The sequence below is a fragment of the Panthera pardus genome, unplaced genomic scaffold (assembly GCF_024362965.1).
Source record: "Panthera pardus isolate Hobbes unplaced genomic scaffold, ASM2436296v1 HiC_scaffold_23, whole genome shotgun sequence".
Taxonomy (NCBI): Eukaryota; Metazoa; Chordata; class Mammalia; order Carnivora; family Felidae; genus Panthera; species Panthera pardus.
The window spans coordinates 1510015-1529052 of NW_026526799.1; the positions used below are offsets into that span (position 1 = coordinate 1510015).

At 55.7% G+C, this 19038-nt stretch overlaps 2 protein-coding genes across 2 annotated transcripts in view; one reads left to right on the forward strand and one right to left on the reverse strand.

The window, feature by feature from the left end:
* FAH (fumarylacetoacetate hydrolase) overlaps nucleotides 1-9291 on the forward strand; it is a 38896-nt gene extending 29605 nt beyond the window's left edge. The window contains exon 14 of the mRNA XM_053888606.1: nucleotides 6019-9291. Coding sequence (XP_053744581.1) covers nucleotides 6019-6116 — 98 coding nt within the window. The 3' untranslated portion in view covers nucleotides 6117-9291. The remainder of the gene's footprint in view (nucleotides 1-6018) is intronic.
* Nucleotides 4260-19038, reverse strand: part of CTXND1 (cortexin domain containing 1) — a 34550-nt gene continuing 19771 nt past the window's right edge. The window contains exons 2-3 of the mRNA XM_053888608.1: nucleotides 5474-5636; nucleotides 4260-4567 (exon numbers count right to left, since the gene is read on the reverse strand). Of these exons, the coding sequence (XP_053744583.1) occupies nucleotides 4326-4505 (180 nt within the window). The 5' untranslated portion in view covers nucleotides 4506-4567; nucleotides 5474-5636 and the 3' untranslated portion in view covers nucleotides 4260-4325. The remainder of the gene's footprint in view (nucleotides 4568-5473; nucleotides 5637-19038) is intronic.

The window sequence follows — 19038 nt, forward strand, 5'->3', positions numbered from 1 at the left end:
GTAGAAGCTGGCGGCCCAAGGAAGACCGGGCACCAGGAGTCTGGATCCTCCACAGATGAAGGTTTGGGAGATTCCAGCAGATAGAATACTCCCGAGAGCCAAGGGAACGCGGGAGGTGAGGGGTCGCGGAGAAGGTGCTGGAAAATGACACCACGCTTCAAGCCCCAGGCCCGGAGGGGAGGGCCGTAGCAGCTGTGCGTTATAGGAACCGTTCCGTTTACTCACCTAGAGGGGGGTACGGTCCGGGTGGGCAGTGGGCCCAGGTCGGTATCGCCCCTCCCCCGCCCAGACAATATGGCGGCAGATGGACCTTCGTCCCCCTACGTGGAGGGCATATAATTTTTCCCCATCCAAGCAGAGTTCATGAACGGATGCTGAATGTAATAGGGGTGGGTTGTACTCGTTACGTTTTGTTCGCTCCAGAACGCTAACAGACACGAACCGCTTCACCCGGGCTCCCAGACCATCAGGTTCTGTTGTTTTTGGCTGATGGAAGGTCCAGAGGAGAGACTGGACGGGGGAGTGTCGAGGTCAAGGTATGCGTTTCCCTCCACGCTCTTCCTGCTGGGCTGCAGTTCGGGCACAAGTCTTAACCGTCTCCCTGTGGCCACGGCTCCTGCCGGGTTCTGAGAACATTCCTTCTCCTTGCCACGTCAGGCCAAGCTGGCCACGGCTCCCCCCCGTGGCCTGTGTGGTGCTCTGCCATCCGGTGTCGCTTCCCTCAGCCCTGCCTGACCTCTGAATAGTCTTTCGTTAAGCCCTCGAAGCATAAACGCTTTGGCTGTGCCCTCTGCTTCCTGCCGGGACGCTGACTGATTCAGGGCCAGACAGAAACCCCGCGGGAGGGAGGGAGAGCCTTAGCTGGTGACCGTCCAGGAGTGACACGCAGGGGGAAGGCCGGCAGAGCCGAGGCCGTGTGTCCCCCTGGATGCAGATGACCTGTGTGTGCCCAGGGAGCTCAGCTGGGGCACCCGTCCGCAGGCCGGGCCATGGGCCAGGGGGCCCCGCAGGGTGTCACCCATCACAGGACCAGTCCACAGGACCGGTCCTCAGCGGCGAGACCGCGGGGCAGGAAACCACACCGGCTTGGCAGTCCTCTCCGGCTGGTGTTGGAAGCAGGACGGGCCCCTTTAAGGTTGGGTTGACCTCGAGGTCTGGGATGATGTTTGGGCGAGGGAGACCCGCGTCTCTCGATTCAATGAAACCACGTAGACGCGAGCAACTAGTTGGAAAAGACCCAACAGAGACGGTGAAATTGATGCTGCGAGCTGGTGAAGCTCGTGGCCCGTTGCTCAGGTCGGCCCGTCTGTGCGTCCTCAGGGGCTGTGTTTCCCCCGCTGACTGTCGTCCTGGTGTCCTGCTTCTGCCCGTTTTTGTTACCCCCCCTGCACTCCGTCGCACCGCCCACCATGCAGGTGGCCCCAGACACCACGCGAAAGGGGTTGTGTGTCAGACTTTACTGAGGGTTTGGAGTAACGGGGAGGGACTGTAGCAGAGCCCGTCTCCCGTTCTGTGCGGCGGGGAGTTTCTGTCTGGTCCCAGTTTCCCTTAAGCCTCGAGCTGTGGCCAGCTCCACAGGCCTCTCTCTCTCTGCTTCCATTCCCTCTCTGCCAGCTTCCAGTCTTCAAAAACGCTGCTCATTTCTTTTGCGGGACGGTTTCTCTCTCCATCCACAACCCCAGAGCTCACCTCAACTAGCCAGGAACTGGCTCAGACGATCTGATCGCAGAAGACCCCCCTCCTCCTCCCGTAGCATCAGGGAGTAGCGGCAGATGCCCGGAGTTCCCCTTAACGGGGCCAAAGGCTTAGACAGGCGTCCCTGGCCTACGGCTTTCTTAGGTGGAGGGGGTGTGGTTCGAACATTTATTCCCCGCTGTCCTGAGCGAGCTCTCTGGCTTCGTCACTGTGTCTCCTGGCACATGCAGAACAGGGAAAATGAAAGCGATCCAAGCACTTCCTAATGGGAATGTGGACAGTGCACCAGACGGCTCGTCCACGGCCACCGAGAGGGTAACGGGGAAGGCCGTGGCAGCGGGCTCCAGAGGTAATGTTAGGAGAGAGTAGGGTTTTAGATTATGTAGCTGATGACATTTCTAAGGAGTATATCTTGCATTCGGGCAAGGGTCAGAAGGGGGCGTATGGATACACAGTGAAAATCGCTGTTTGACGGGAGGCTTGGATGGGGCGTGAGTTTTTTATTTTTCATCTTTTCTGAAATATTCTTCCCTCTTGCCACCAAAACCAAACAACAACAACAACAAACCAGTCCAGAGAGACGGTGGGAAACACCCACAGATATTAAGTGTGGAAAAGAGGGAGGTGGGGCCAGGGACCCCGGGGGCCGTGCTTCTCTAACTCCCGTGTGCCCGGCCGGCACTCAGCGGGTCTCGCCCACAGGTTCCTGGGCGCCACCCCCCAGGGACGCTGGCCCCGAAGGTCTGGGGTGGGGCCCGGGTTCTGGATTCCCAGCATGCTCCTCACCTCTGGAGATGCACTCTGTCTCTCACCACAGTTCGGGTGGCACGGCCCTAGGGCGCCTGATCGTCACTCCTGAGGATTCTGAAGTACCTCCAGCCAAGGCCTTCCAGAACTTTCTTTGCTCCTGGGGCTTGCTATTAACTGACGGGGAGACGGCGCTCATTCACGCTGCAAATCCATGCTGATGTGCTTTTGACAGAAGTGCGTGTCTCTGAGGCAGGCTGCACAGTGAAGGCTGCTGCTGGGCCTGGGGCAATGCACAAGGTCCTTGCTCTAGATCCTTCTCTCAGACAGAGCCTCCGGCGCATCTGGGCTGGCCGCCTCTCCCAGCTGTCCCTTTGTGCGTCCCACCTAGCGTGTGCGTGCGTGTGTGGGGGGAGGACAGCCGGACAGGCCCCGGAACGTGCCTGAACAGCCGTGGTCTTGTTCATTTTCGGGGTCACCTGGTGGTGACGGTGCTTTGGAAACCTGTTGCCCAGGTGGCCCGGGTTGCAGGGGGGCCCGGAGCGGGGATGCCGGTGAGGGGAAGGGAGCATTGGGTTTCCCCACAGGTGCAGGTCTGTCCCTCGGGGGTGGCCGGCCACCCCTTGCAGGGACGGCATAGATGCCTGGGAGGAAGGGGCTTCAGGCAGTCCAGCCTAACTGCATACCGTATGTGCTTAAACGTATGACAATGACAGTTGTGTAAATCGATAGACACCATATCCCTTGAGGTCAGGTGCTGGAAGAGGTTGCTGTGAGTGTCCCTTTGACCAGGGGTCCTGGCCGGGAGATTTGGCTTTGGAAGCGGCCCCGGGAGGTTGAGGAGCTTCCAGGGTTCCAGGCTCTGCGGGGAGGGGGTCCCAGAGCCCCCGCGCTCCCGGCTCAGGCCCCTGGCTTCTCCCCGGGGTGGGGGAGTCAAGGAGTGCTCCTTCGTTCCGTCCTCATGACAACCTTGTGAGGTAGACGTCACTCCCTCGTGTCACAGGTGAGGGAATTGGGGCTCAGAGAGGCTGACCGAGCTGTTGGGGGTCCTGTAGCGAGGAAGGAACGGGGCCGGGATTCGGGACCAGCATTGCGGGCTCCGTGGTCACAGATGTGGGTGACGGCCGAGGGGGGGCTGATGGGACGGGAGGAGGCGGCACAACGTCGTGCGTACGTGTGAATTGGGCTATTTAAAAAGACGTGTAAAAAGAGCCTGGGAGAAATATATCAAAATGGTGGCTTTGGGGAGGTGGGATTATAGGTGTTATTTTCCCCTTTCCTTCTATTTTTCTGTATTTTCCCAAGCTCCCAAGGTGCACATTTCATCTATGACAGGAAAAATAGACCCCTCTGTGTTTTAGTTAAAAAAAAAAAAAAAATACTGCCCGGAAGCAGCCCTGTGCCTTGTGAGAACGCCGGCCTCCACCTGCACACCCACCGGCCTCCGGGCCGGACTCGGGGTCAGGGGGCTGGCGCGAGTGCTGCTTTGCATGTTGAGGGCAGACGGTGTCCCCACAGCGAGGGCTCTGTTGCATGATGGTGCGTGTCTGCCCCGGATCCCTTCCCAGAAGGTGTGCAGGAGCCAGGGACGGGGGCCACCGTCGTCCCACAGTGAGTCCCCGCGAGGGACGGCCTCCGCGGGCCTCCGGGGCCCGTGCCGTTGGCACGTCCAGGCTGGGCCACCCTCGAGCCCCCCTTGGCACCCCGCTCACTTCCCTCTGGGGCTCCAGAGGGAGCAGCGAACCGCCTACATCCCGGCTTCACGGGCTTGTGGGTGGACAGCCGGGGGACATGGGGTGGCCAGGGGACACGGGGCGGCCAGGGGACTCGGGCGGCCGGGGGACACGGGGCGGCCGGGGGACTCGGGGTCCCCCGGCCGCGCCTCAGTCATCCAGGTGCTGCTCCTCCCAGGTGGACGTGGGGATGGCGCTGTACGGGTCCATGATGACCTTGGCGCAGCGAATGATCATGACCACGAGGAAGAGGCAGAGGAAGACGAAGCAGGCCAGGGTCAGCCCTTTGTCCACGTCCACGAAGACGGGCTCGGGCGTGGGCTCCTCCATGTCGGGGCTGCGGCTGCGGGCTCCTCCTCCAGCCCGGGGTCGACAGGTACCATTTTCCACGCCTGCGGGGAGCCAGGGCTGTGGGGAGGCAGGGCCACAGTCCGGCCTGCCGGGGCGGGGGGAGGGGGGTCACGGCCCTGGAGCGACCCCTCGCCGCCCGGCCCCTCCCGAGGGCGTGAGGGGCCCAGGACACACGCGTCCTCCCCGGGACCCAAAGGCCAACCTCGTGGGCGACCGCGGTCTGTGGCGGGGCCTGTGCCGCCCGGGCAGCGGGGACAGGTGACCGAGGACGGAGCTCCCGCACTTGTCCCCGCCGCCCGGCCCCGGGGAGGGCGATGTCATGACGCCTCTGGGTCTGCCCGGCGCCGACCCGGGGCGCTCAGAGTGGTGCAGGGACGAGGTCACGAGTGAGTTCGCTGCAGCAGCAGAAGCCGTTTGGCAGCGGAATGTTGAGCGGAACGTATGGACGGACCGCACAGGCCCCCCTGCACCGGACGGGGTCCCACGGAGGGTCTGCGCCCTCCCCCCGCTGAGGGACAGGGGCGGAAGCCACAGGGGTCGTCAGAAGACCCGGCTGGGCGATCACAGGGACCCGCCTTGCGGGGGAATGTCAGATGACCGTCCCGCACGCCTTCACCTCCCTGCTGCGGGCGGTGACGAGGCCAGCGCGGTCAGGCCGTGTCCCAGGTGGGGATGCGCTCTGTGGTCCCTGGCCCCCGGGGCGGGGGGCCGTGCTCTGACGAAGGGGGTCTCCCCAGGGCAGGGCTGCTGTCCCCGCACACGTGGCCTCCGCAGGCCTCTCCCTCCGCTGGCGGGAGGCAGAGTGGGGACCAGTCTCCCCCGTCCCTCCGGACTTCAGGACCACACGGAGGTGAGCCTCGGGCCGGCGGGTCCCGGCACATCCATCACCGCTGGTGACCGTTCGTCCCCCTCGCTCAGATTCCCCCCCGTCCCCAGAGGGCACTGACCTGCCGGTCGGAGCGGTCACCACGTCAGAAGGGCTGCCGGGTGGCCCGCACTCTGGGTCAGGCTGCTCTGGGAGGGCGGGGGGTGGGTGGCCGGACGTGACCGCGGGGAGCCAGCGACAGCGGTGGCCTTTCACTCAGTCGCAGGCACCTGTGCAGGCGGCAGCTGCAACAGAAGAGGACGAGAGCCCGTCACTTCCTGGGACACGCGGCCCTGGTGCCACCTGGTCTGGCAGGAAGGGCTGACCCGGTGGCTCTTCACCGGGCACGGTGCCGGGGCCGAACGCTTTATTCTAGTGCTGCTTTTTCAATCTCCTTCTTTCTTTCAAAAGCTATAGCGTTTCAGGGGCGCCTGGGTGGCTCAGTCGGTTAAGCCTCTGACTCTTGATCTCAGCTCAGGTCTCGATCTCGGGGTCATGAGTTCAAGCCCACATTGGGCTCCGTGCTGGGCGTGAAGCATTTATTAATAAATAAAATAAAAATTACAGCGTTTTACAATTTCTCGTAAAGTATACGTCACGTAAGATTTTCCACGGTGTGCATTTCAGGGGCACTAAGGACACCGGCAGCGTTGGGCCACCCACCAGCCCCACCGTCCGCCTCCCGAAGTCTTCATCCTGCAAAACTGAAACTCGGTCGCCATTAAACAGCCGGCCCCCGGCACCCACCACCTCCTTTCTGTCTCGGTGCACTTGGCTCCTCTCGGGACCTCACGGGAGTGGATGCTGCAGCCTCTGTCCCTTTCTGGCGGCTCACTTCAGTCGGCATCGTGTCCACCAGGCTCATCCTGCGGTGGCAGCCGTCGGGCCCTCCTTCCTTGCTAAGCTGGGTAATATTCCGCTCCGTTCCTCCACGGACGGGTAGGTGGGCTGCTTCCAGCCCTTGGCCGTTGCGGACGATGCTGCCGCGAATCCGTGCGCGCGGATGTCTCCTGGGGGCCCCGCTTCGATGCCTTGAGGTGCGCAGATCCAGAGCCGAATGGCCGGATCGCTGCTGTTCTAGTCTGTTGTTACCTCTTACCCGTTTTTCGCTCGGATTTTTGGTCTCTTTCTTGACCGTGGAAGCACAGAGTTGAGATTAATATTTTATTTGTTCGTCTGATTTTTATCTCCTATTTGTGACTCTTCCTTTATCCCTGAGTCCTACTCCTGTGTCTCCATTGTCTTCCTCCGCCCGATTTTCGTGACTAGTATTAGCCCTTGGTTGTTTCTCTGTTCTTGGCTGTGCTTACGTTTCTGTAACTGAACTGTCAACGTTCGATGTCCTTTTATTCCCAGTCATTACAGGTGAAGGAACTGGGGAGGCTCATCCCAATTTCCACCTTCTTTCCCTGTTCTTTACGTTGTAGCCGGTTCTGTTATTTCACCCTTCCGTACTGTTTTTTAATCTGCGTTTTCCGGTTCGACACATTCAGTGCTCACCTGGGCCTGCGGCTGGGGTTGCCCATCAGCGCAGATGTTCTCCAGCACGACTCTCAGGAAGGAAGGGCTCGTGGGGACAATACTCCCTTCGGTCTTACCTGTTGGCTTCTTTGAAGGTAATGTGCCTGTGTCTCCGACTGCCTTAAAGGTCTTCCCTCTGTCTTTGGTTCCCTGTGGATGGTCTGGGCATGCTTTTGTCTGTATTCCCCTCTTCAAACACTCGTCTGTCCTGTTCTCTCTCTTTCCCCTTTCCGGCTCTCCAAGTACACATAGGCCTTTTCATTATGTCAGTTTGTCTGTTACACTTTATTTCTGTGTTTGTTTTTCTTTTTATGCTGTGGTCTGAACGCTTTCTACTGAACCAGCTTCCGGTCCGCTCATCTTCTGTCCTGCTGTATCCAATTAGCTGCTAGATCTATCTATTCAAATGTTCATTTAAGCCATACTTTTCAGTTGTATAATTTCCATGTGAACCTTTAAAAAAATGTTCCAGCTCTCCAGTGGGATTTTCCTCCTTGTTAGCTACTATCTTGAACACAACTCATCACTATTTTTTAAAGACCACATCTGATAACTCTAATGTCTAGGTCATCCGTGGGTTTGCTTGTACAGTTTTTTCTTTCTTTTGGTTCAGTTTCTTTTTTTCTTTTTAATTGTTTTTAACATTTATTCAGTTGTGAGAGCGAGAGAACGTGGGAGGGGCGGAAAGACAAAGGATCCGAAGCAGGCTCTGTGCTGTGAGCACAGAGCCCCATGCGGGGCTCAAACTCAGAAAGTGTGAGATCACAACCTGAGCCGAAATCAGGAGTCGGCTGCTTAACCTTAAGACTGAACCACCCAGGCGCCCCTGTTGATGTCTTGATACATCTATGATAGAAATTTCACTGGGATGCCAAGCACTGATAGAACAATTGTCGTGGCTCTGGATGGCATTACCCTCGGGTACAGGAGGCTTACCGCTTTCTCTGGGAAGCAGCTAGAATTTAGGCAGGTGAGCTAATCCAATATGGAACTGAGCTCACTCAGCTGGGGTTCACGTCTCGTTAACCAGGCTAGTGACCATGTCTGCTTCGACAACCCTTCTGCGGTCTCGCGCTCCGGGGTTCTAGATCGAGAGGCTGGAGTTTCCCTGGGCCGTTTCTTGTTGGCATGCCTTGAATTTAGATTTCGTCTTCAGGGCCTTGAGACAGGTGAGTAGCGTGTGAGGTGAACTGCTCAGAATTATCCAGCCGCTGATGTTTGAATCTCTGCGAGGGCAGGAAACCTGACGGCGCTGGTCGTTAGCTGACGGCCACTCGTGACTCCGAGGGATCCCCGGCCTGGCGGGGAGGACGCCTGTGCCTGGTCAGAGTTCTCCTGCTCCTTTGCGCCGGGGTTTTGAAAGACGGTCATTGTTGCAGCATTGTGGGGACGGTAAAAAAGGGACAACAAAGCGAACGTCAGTATTGCAGTGGTCACCACCATCACGGTCTGAATCTGTGTCGCCAAATACTCCGAGGGCATTGAAAAGGAGCGCGTGCACACACACAGGCACGAATGAGGGCCAAGAAATTTTGCCAAGTGAAAGAGTGGAGGACCAGTCCTTCAAATATGACAGAGTTCGTGGGAAGTAAAAAGAACCTTTGAAGGTCGATATGGATGCACGCACGTGTCAGGGGCGGGAGGTTGGTGCCCTGCTCCCGGTTCGGCCAAGACCCCCTCCTGCTTTAATTGCTCCGGAGGTTTAAGACCAGTGCAAACGATGTTGTAATTAGTGCCTACATCCCATCGTGCAGAATCTGTACCTATTACCTGAGCATATTTGCTTTGTCTTTTCCCCCCAAAGTACACCCGTCTCCTGAAACCGCTAACCCACAGAAGCAATCCAGCTACCTTGCAGAAACACCACCTTGAGGGTGGTGTGCATCTTCCTTTCCAGGCATCCACAGAAATCCTAGAGTTCCTCGAACCGTACCCTGAAAACACATCTATCTCACACGCAAAGACACTGGAATATGGGGAGCAGGAGGTCTCTCGGAGTCTCGGAGCAGTGAGAGCTGAACTTGGAGGCAGCCCGCCTTTCTGGCCCGGCCAGGCCTGTGCCGTGGGCTCTGGGGGCTCTCAGGGAAGGAGGGATGTGCTGGACGCTCACGGCAGGACTCGGTCCGGCCTCAGACACAGACTCTGCGATCCCAGGCCCAGGATCCGCCGTAAGTTCTCATCAGACGCCCTGCACAGGTTGCAGAGGTCAGACCTCGGAGAAGCTGCCTTTGGACCACCTCTGTCTTGTCTGGGGCCGGGACGAGGGGCTCTAGAACCCTGCGGCATGCCCCAGATTATCCGTGTTTTCTGGATCCTTCTGGCTGGGATGAACGCCAAGGATGTGCACTCAGAAAAACAGATTCGCCTTTCCGCCCTCCAGATGGAGTGTGCTCATTAACCTTAATTACCGGGCAGGCGCGTTCCCTCCGGCTCCATTGCAGAGAGGACACGACACCCAGGAGAGAGTGGAACGCAGAGCTCAGCCGTGCTATGGGAGCTGAGGAGCCGGCCCCCCCGGAGGCCCGCTCAGGGGTCCCCAGCATCACGGAGTTGTCCTTGAGCACGGAGCCTGCACCAGCCAAGGGGTCCATCTGCCACCTTCTTGGGGAGGCGGGAGGTGAACCGGCTTCAGAGTCAGGGATTCTGGGTGGGAATGAGCCTCCAGGGAGATGGCTCTGGGCCCCCCGGCACACTTAGCCCAGCGAGCGGTCTTGGGATGGCGGGCTAGTGGCTCCAAATGGAGGCGAGTCCTGCCCAAATGCCACGGTCCAAATATAGAACCTGGAAGTAAGTATCTCAGTCGGGGCTTTAGGGAAAACTAGCAACAAGGGTACACAGATCCGCGATTCGCGTGTACATTCGTGTCCCAGCCCGGGGCTGGGGTGGAACACTCAGGCCTCGCCGTCTGGGCCGGTGGGTTTCTTCGTCTCTGCGCCCGTGTGTGTCTTCGTCCACTGGGGGGGATGCGAGCAACAGAATGCCAGCTTCTCCCAGTTCTGGAGGCTGGAAGTCCCGGGGGAGGATCTGGCGGGTTTGTTTCTTCCTGGTTTGTAGACGGTCACCTTGTCACGGCGGCCCTGCCTCAGTGTGTGCGCGCAAAGAGAAGGAGACCGCTCTCTCTTCTCTGTGTAAGGCCGCCGTCTTATCAGAGTAGGACCCTGACCTTTACGAACTCATCTGACCTCCTGAAAGCCCTCCCTCATCGCACTGGGTGTCAGGACTCCAACAAATGAATTTGGGGGCGGGGGGCACAATTCGGTCCGTGGCCACGTATGAGTTCCCCGGGGAAGGGTCCGAGTCTGACGGGGGGGGGCACAGGGCGGCCTGGGGCCGGGCCAGGCCCGCACCCTGCGGGGGGTTGGCAGATGTCCGGAAGGTGAGGACCAGTGTCTGGCTGTGGTCCCGCAGACACCGATAGTAAGAGGACGGGGTGACTGGAACAGCCGCTTATTGTTGCGGGGAGAAACGGCGGGCCGTGCGGACTCGGGGAGCTCACGCAGATACGCGGATGGGAGCTGCTCACGTGCCAGCACCAGCCGCTTCTGTAAATAGAAGAGCCATTGGGAAAGAGCCACCGGGAAAGAGCCATTGGGAAAGCCGAGTCAGGGTCACGTCCCCAGATGGCAGACGGGTTACATGCACAGCGTGTGCTCAGGACAGAGCAGTCATCTGGTGTCTTAACCTCACACCAGTCACATCGTCCTGCGTGCCTCTACTTGGTGGCCTCCCTCCTCTGTCAGGGGGATTAGCAGGCTGGTCAGAGGGAGGGATGGGTGCGTGTTCAGAGATGATTAAGACGGTGACTTCTTCCAGATGGACGAGAGGCGTGGAGGGGATAGGACCCATGCAATACTGCGGTTACGACTTGTCTCCCGATATTCATCCGTTCACTCAGAAACAGAGTGCGCGAAAGCGGGGAGGGACAGAGAGAGAGCGAGAGAATCCCAAGCAGATTCCGCATCGTCAGCAAGGCCTTCCAATATTGAAACCTCTCTAATCTCTAAGGAACCTTCCAGAACACGGAGGCAGAATGAAGCAGCGGTGTTTTGGATAAAAGGCAAGAGAACACGTCTGCCAAGAGCATGCCTCGTCACCGCACCGTGCCTTGATAAGCCCTCGCACGGTTCTGCAGTGTCATTCTATGATAGATGCTGCTGCGGCTGGTGTCCCTCGGGTCTGGGGTTCCCTTCATGCAGCGAGCTCAGCTCCCAGCCTCCGCGCGGCTTGCTCCCGGCAGCCACATCTACGGTTTCTTACCAGTCAGCCCTGGGGTTACTGCAGCTGCTCCCTCCCGTGCGTGCAGAGAGCTGGGCGTCCCCGGGAGCTTACGACACCCGTGCCCTCAAGGGCCCTCCGCCCCTCCAGATTGCAGAAGATGCTACCATCAGGACATTCGCTGTCAGGAAAGCGTGTGCTGGACGGGAGGCGCCAGGGGTGGGACCGGACCGCCTTCTGCCCGTGCCGATCAGATTAGCTGGGTGGCTCTGGGATTCCCCCAGCCATCTCAGCAGAAGCCAGGAACAGAAATGACATCCTCCAGAAAAAACCTTTGGAAGACTGTCCCGTGGAGTAGGGTGAAGCCCTGTGACACACATGGGCAATACACACAGGCTTTGAGGCTATTATACCAGTAGAAACGCTACCAGCGTGGGCCGAAAAGGACAGAGAAGGACTGGATGAAAGGCGGCTGCTGGGCTCTCAAACTTCTACAGGCAGAACACAGGCTGGTAGGGACAGTTGCCATCAACGTGTCCCACCCTTCGGGAACACAGCAGGATGATCCTTAGGGCAAGGGCCTGGGCCCAGAGGGCTACAGATTATTCCCAGGCCCTGAAAACGAATGGCTTTCCTGGTGGAGTTTTAAAATGGCTCGGACGCGTGACTCCTTTCTTTAATTCGTTTTCTCTTTTGAAATGGAAATGTGTGTAACTGTTATCCTGTGCCTGTCCCACCAGTGTATTGTTGGAGCGGATAACTCATTTTCTGGGTCCCCACAGGTAGAAAGGGATTTGCCCCAGGATGGATCATATGCAGAATATCACCAACACCTAATTTAGACAGTCGAGAAAAGATTTTGGGTTCGGGTTGATGGTGTAATGGGTTGGGATGGGGTGAACACATACAGGATGGACTGGAATCTTTGGAGGCCAGAGAGTGGGCTGCAGGAGGCTGAGTAATGGCCCCCCAAGAAATCCATAGTGAATCTTTGGAACCTGCAAATGTCACCTTAAGTAGCAAAACAAACTTTGCAGATGTGATTGAGTTAAGGGTCTCGAGATGGGGGGATTCTCCTGGGTTTTCTGGGCCACACGGAATCACAGTTGTCCTTGCAAGAGCAACGCGGGGGCAGCTCTTGACTGTAGCGGGGAAGGAAACGTGGCCGTGGAAGCAGAGAGGGGCGATGGAGCCAAGAATGGGCTCTCCCAGAAGCCACCGGAAAGAACCAGCCTCAATTCCTGCCCCCCGCCCCAGACTCATTTTGGACTTCTGACCTCCAGGACTGGAGCAGCCTGCAATTATGTGGTTCCAAAACACCCGGGCTTGCAGCAATTTTGTGCACAGGCAAGAGGAAGTCACAATCCTTTTGATTCTGACATCCGGTCTCTAAAAGGCATAAGGCTATTTTTGCTTTCTTTCCCCATGATTGGAGAACCGGAAACCAACCAACCAAGGGCACACAAGAACACGATGTCTGGCTACTGGACGAGGGGTGACTCACGAGCAGGCTGTCAGAAAAATAAGCTTCTTTAAAAGGGAACTGAAAGCCAAAGCGAGGGGGAACGTGTATACCGGCTTGGGCTCCGATGCAGTCAGACGAGGCAGCCATACAGCTGGGGAGAGGGGTGGGGGGAAGACATCGCACAAAGGCGTGGAGAGCTGCCGTGGTGGGGAAACCGAGGCATGGGCCCTGGCTCCAGAAGCCCCAGCTCTTCCCCGCCTGCTGACCCACCATGCACCACAGCAGCGAGAGGCCAGAGCAAGGACATCGGCCGGACCCCAAGACACAATGGGAGGGGACAGGGCAAGGCCATTCTTGTCTTTCCACTAAAAGATCTGTGTTTTGAAGTGACCCTAGTGAACTTCTCTTCCTCACAAAATCACTCTCCAGGGGCGCCTGGGTGGCTCAGTCCCTTAAGCATCTGACTCTTGATTTCGGCTCACGTCATGATCTCACGGTTCATGAGATCGAGCCCCGCTCTGGGTGGGATTCTCTCTCTCCCTCTCTCTGTGCCCCCTCCCCTGCTTGCTCAACACTGTCTCTCTCAAAATAAATAAATAAACTTTGAAAATAAGATAAAATAAAATAAAAGATAAAATACAATCGCTCTCCAACATAAAACACCTTGAAAATCACCAAAAAGCCAAGGGTAGCACCACACTTCTCCAGAATGCTGCGTGAGGCAGTGCGACGTCACGGGAAAACTCAGACTCCGGAGACTCACTGTTGACTAGCGGAGCCCCCGGAAGACGTTGCCCCATTCAGCCCCAGTCCCCGTGCCTGTAAGATGGGGGTGTCCTGGGGGTCCTTTTCTGGGCCACGTCTTCCCTTCGCCCGTGAGCACAGGACAGAACATACCTTGCAGGCTTTCAGTTACTCCCGGTCTGCTCCGAGCCTGCCCGCTGTCCGTTTCACCTCTCGGGTATCCCCCCGCGTTCGGGGGGACCCCCACATTCGGACCTGTGCCTGCCTGGATCCAGCTCGCTTCGGGGCCCCCTCTGTTTGTCAGCACCCGTGTTCGGCACATGGCTTCAGCGTGCAAATGCGGATCTGGGGTCCGGGCCACCTGACGTCTGCTGTGCTGGGCGAGAGCTGCTCTGGTTCATCTGCCCCTCACTCTGTGTCCCCGTCTGGCCTGAGCTTGGTCCCCACGGGCGACAGCATCCCCTGAGGCCCTCCCCGCGGCGGCCCCGTCTGTGCCTTCCACGGCACGGCTCCAGCCCACACCTGGCCCCAGACACCCCCGACCTCTGGGGCAGGAGGTCAGGGTCCTGTCCACCCTCCGCTCCGCTCGGTGCCTCTGATATTTCCAAGCTTCCTGGGAATTAACAAGAAATTTTCTTATCTCACAAGTAAAGAAAAACTGAAGCGAATGCAAGTTATCTACCAGCCCTTCAAGCAAAACAAAACGGCTCGAGGACGCACCTTTCGCGCCACGAAAGGAGCCAAAGTGAAGAATCCAAGGGGAGGAAACCAGGAAGAGAAGAGTAAAACCAGCAAGGCAATAATCTACAGCATAGACAATTGTAATACAGGCAGATACACGGCGACGCAAATGTTAAAAATAATTTTTTTAGATAAAACTTACATAACCTAAAGGCTTTATCAGTAACGGCGACACAAATGTTAAAAATATTTTTTTAGATAAAACTTATATAACCTAAAGGCTTTATCAGTAACGGCGACACAAATGTTAAAAATATTTTTTTAGATAAAACTTACATAACCTAAAGGCTTTATCAATATAATTTGTATCTAGAATTCCATATTATTTCAATGAAAGTTAGTGGGGGAAAGTGGAAGGAAATTAGAGCACAAGCCATTTTTTATATTATCTGGGCAGGCCAATAAGTATTATTTTAATATTGATAGGAAATCACATGTTCAGATGTGTTTAAACATTTAAAATAACAGTGGTGGAATGAGAGGAAATGTGTGAACAGTATGACTGATAAGCTGAATAGACATTTTGATGGCCGACATGTTATTTTCGAGTACACGTTTTTCAAAATGCACGTTTTCAAAATACACGTTATTTTCAAATATCCACGGAACACTTATAAAATTGATTTAATATAGGGCTACAAAGAAAAACGTGGGTACGTTTTAAAAAGTGGAATTTGGGGGGAGTGCCTGGGTGACTCGGTTGAGCGCCTGTCTCTTGCTTTCAACTCCAGTCATGATCTCATGGTTCGTGAGATTGAGCCCCGCGTGGGGCTGTGCTGACGGCTCAGATTGCGATTCTCCCTCTCTCTCTCTGTCCCTCTGCTTGCTTTCTCTCTCAAAAATAAATATTAGAAAAAAATTTTTAAGTGGAATTTTTATAGGCTGTTTTCTGACCACCAAAAATTAAGCAAACTAACAAACCACCAAGCCATTTGACTTAAATAGCATTAAAAAGGTAATTACCAAGGGGCGCCTGGGTGGCTCAGTCAGTTAAGCAACCGACTTGGGCTCAGGTCACGATCTCACAGCTTGTGGGTTCAAGCCCCACGTCGGGCTCTGTGGTGACAGCTTAGAACCTGGAGCTTCAGATTCTGTGTCTCCCTCTCTCTCTCTGCCCCTCCCCTGCTCACACTCTGTCTCTCTTTCTCTCTCTCAAAAAATAAACATTAAGAAAATCTAAAATATATAATTACTGAGTTTGCTAAAAAATTAAGCTGCAATTACAAAATACTCAGAAAATCATTCTAATGAGCATACCACCTATTAAAATTTTCAGGGTGAGGGGGACAAGAGCTGTTCACTACATGCAGGGGAAAAATCGTACCTTTCATTATTATGAAACAAAAAAATGAGATTCAGTGAAACAAGGCATCCACTGAGGCAGTTATATAAACAGCCTCGAGAAAATCCAGAAGATGAGATTTAGTAGAATTAAGAGGAAAAACGAGTAACTCGCAAAACAGAAAACCAGTTGAATTAAAAATAAGCCATGAAGAAATCTCTGAAATAGTTCGAACTTGGACACACGTCTGGCAAGTTTATTCTGGGGAAAAAAAGAGAAAGGGCACATGTGAATCTTCAGGAAAGGGATCTAAGCACAGATAAGAAGGTTACAGACACCAGGCAGCGCTATGTGAAACTCGCCACTGCATGTAAAAAATTCAATGATCTGTTTTCTAGAACGAGAGTGGTCAAAACTCACCCAAGATGTAGAGAAGCCCAAACGACACAACCACCCCAAGCATCTCCCAAGCTCTGTCATCAGCGCTGGTGCTAAATTTCCACCTTTCTGGATGTCCTGCGTCACAGAACCGACGTGGCCATTTTATTTATTTATTTTTTTAATTTATTTTTTAACGTTTATTTATTTTTGAGACAGAGAGAGACAGAGCATGAATGGGGGAGGGTCAGAGAGAGAGGGAGACACAGAATCGGAAGCAGGCTCCGGGCTCCGAGCCATCAGCCCAGAGCCCGACGTGGGGCTCGAACCCACGGACCGCGAGATCGTGACCTGAGCTGAAGTCGGACGCTCAACCGACTGAGCCACCCAGACGCCCCCAACATGGCCCTTTGAAATGTCGGCCTTCGTCTCCGCTTTCGTCACAAAACTCTGAAGACTGTGCTCCAGCTCTCCGGGGCGGGGGCTCCACCAACCTGCCTGGGGCACGCGTTTCCTGTCTCTGTGTCTACTTGGCATGTGACAAAAAGGGACACTTTGTTTTGATACTATGTCCCCCAAATTAATGAAAGTCCCCTCCGCAAGCTAGACAGCTTGATTTCCTGCGTCTGCAGGGTGGACGGACAAAAGCCTGCAGTCTTGAGAACCAGGGAAGAGATGTCTCTTTTCCAAAGAACACGCTTCGTATGTTCCCAGCCTAAATTGAGACGTTCACCCGCAGCGGGGGGGCTGCTGGCTGACAGCTACTCACTGCGATTGTGGAAGTCATCAGAGCCTTGGTTTTTGGATCAGCGGTCTCGGTCTCGACACAGAATCAGAAGCGAAGACTTCTTCGGTCACCCGATCCGGTGCCCGCAGGCAGAATCAGGAGACCGAAGCTCGGAGAGGCAGGTGATCCGATCTGGGGTCCCCCGACGGGCCCCGAGCCCTTGAGTTCCGGTGGTGGGTGAGCGCACGCCTTGACGTCACCCCGGGTACCTCCCACTAGACTCTGGTCCGTCCTTGAGTCCCTTCCGGTGGCAGAAGGCAGCTCCAATGCCAGGACACGAGGGAGAAAACTCATCTCGTGTTTCAGTCTGTGGCAACGATGAGCTGGGCCTCTGTTCGGCGATGGGCTGCACAGTAGCACAGTCCTTGGGGAATTAAGGAAACACGTAGGAAACGAGACAAGACTGCCAGGGGTGAGGCCCGGTGCAGATCCACACGGACAAGGGGTTGGACTCCGATTCTCCGATTGGGATGTTGGCTGCGGCTTTCTGGTTAAAAGCTCCCACCAAGTTAAGGACAAAGTGGGACGATACACTTAGTACCTTGCATAGAAAACAGGACGATAATGATACGGGGCCCCACAGGGTCGCTGTGAGAATTGAACAAAGTGCGTGAAGCTCCTAGCACAGTGCCTGACACACGGCACCAATGTGGCCCACGCGGTAAATTTAGCTCTTTTTATTAGTTCTAGGAATCTAACAATGGCCAGGGTTTCCCAAAATATACATGTGTTTTTCTCCTTTGTCTCTCAATAGATCTTCACGTGGAACCAAATTGATATCCTGGAACAAATCCTACTTGGTATATTATCTTCTGACAAATACGTGGCTGGATTTTTAAAAATTTTTTAATGCTTATTTATTTTTGAGAGAGAGGGAGAGAGAGAGAGACAGAGCGTGAGTGAGGGAGGGGCAGACAGAGAGAGAGGGAGACACAGAATCCGAAGCAGGCTCCAGGCTCCCAGCTGTCAGCACAGAGCCCGACGCGGGGCCCGAACCCACGGACCTCAAGATCATGACCTGAGCTGGAGTCGGATGCTCAACCGACTGAGCCACCCAGGCGCCCCAATGGTGAACCCTCTTGATCTAAAACATCAAGACTTTTCTTCAGCTTCAAGAAATTTTGTCTATTTTTTTCTTTTCAATATCCTCTTGGGTCTACCTTTCTGGTCTTATGACACAGACACTGAGTCTTGGGACTCTCTGTGCCAGGCCTGTTTTTCTCTTATAGGTTGTCCTTTTCCCCACACCGCTAACCTTGAAGGGTCCCTCCGTCGTTTCAGCCGGGTTTCCCGCTACTCGTGGCCCCCGTTTATCCTTCTGTTTTGTCCACAGAGCTTTGAATCTCAGACGTTTTCCCCTCTTCTCACGTGGTTGTTAGGTCAGAGTAGCTTGCTCTTGTATGGACTGGTATTTTAACACTTCATAAAATCCGTCTTCCTGGGTACCCCCACTGAGATTTAATTTTTCCTCCTGTTCCCTCATGGCCTTTTTTTTTTTTTTTTTTTTTTTTTTAATTAAAGGCCATTTATTCCAAATGCATCGGGCTCTGTGCTGACAGCTGGGAGCCGGGAGCCTGCTTCCCTAGCCGACTGGTGTCCTTCCACAGCCGACTGGTTTGATCCACCTTCTCTAACAGCCAGGCGGCGAAGTCCTCGGTGCACGGGGACTGATGGGGAGTCAGTGCAGGGGTGTTTGGGCCAGAAGCCAAAGCAGATTAACGCCCCCTCCCCTCCTCTCACCCTGCCATCAGGGGAAGACACAGAAGCCAGTCCCCTGGTGCAGTCGGGACAGAAGGACCGGGAAGGCGGCCTGGTCGTGTGGCCTTTGGTGGGGGGGGGGGGGGGGGCGGTTATAGCCCCTTTGTTGGTCCTCTGATGTCCGCTCCTCCGGACCCAGCTCTTGAGGTCTTGTGAGGGTGTCTGGGTCAGGATGGAGAGATGCTTGTGGGGAAATAGGGAAGCGATTCCAGGGAAGGCAAAAAGAAAAGAAAAACGAGAGAGAGAAAACTGTACTTTTGTAGTCTTCCTGTCCACGCGCGTTTGCTGTGGTGGCCCCAAGTACCCCTCTCCCCTCGGCCTCCCTGCCTCTGCCCTGAGGACAGACGCTCTCCTTCATTTCCAAAGCAGTCCGTGCGTGAGGCCCTGTGGCGAAGGCAAGTGGCCCCAGGTGAGACCCGGCCTGGCGCTCATGCTGCACATTCTCAGCGTCCCCCAGCCCTGCCGCGGGCACCTGGCGCTCCGACCCTGCGCCTTCCGTGCTCCGCTGGGGGCAGTGACACCCTGCTCCCCGTAGGGCCAGCCTTGGACACCGGGGTGAGCGCTCGGGCACTGACAGCCAGTCTGCTCCCACGGGCGTCTTATCTTGCGGAAATCCCGACGGTGCCCCACGGAGGCTGCATTTTAAATCTATTTTTCGCCTGGTAATTTCAGTGGGATACGCAGAACGGACGGAAGGAAATGACCAGTCGATTCGTCATTTTTAAATGAGCGGGATTCCCCACCCCCCCCGCCCCG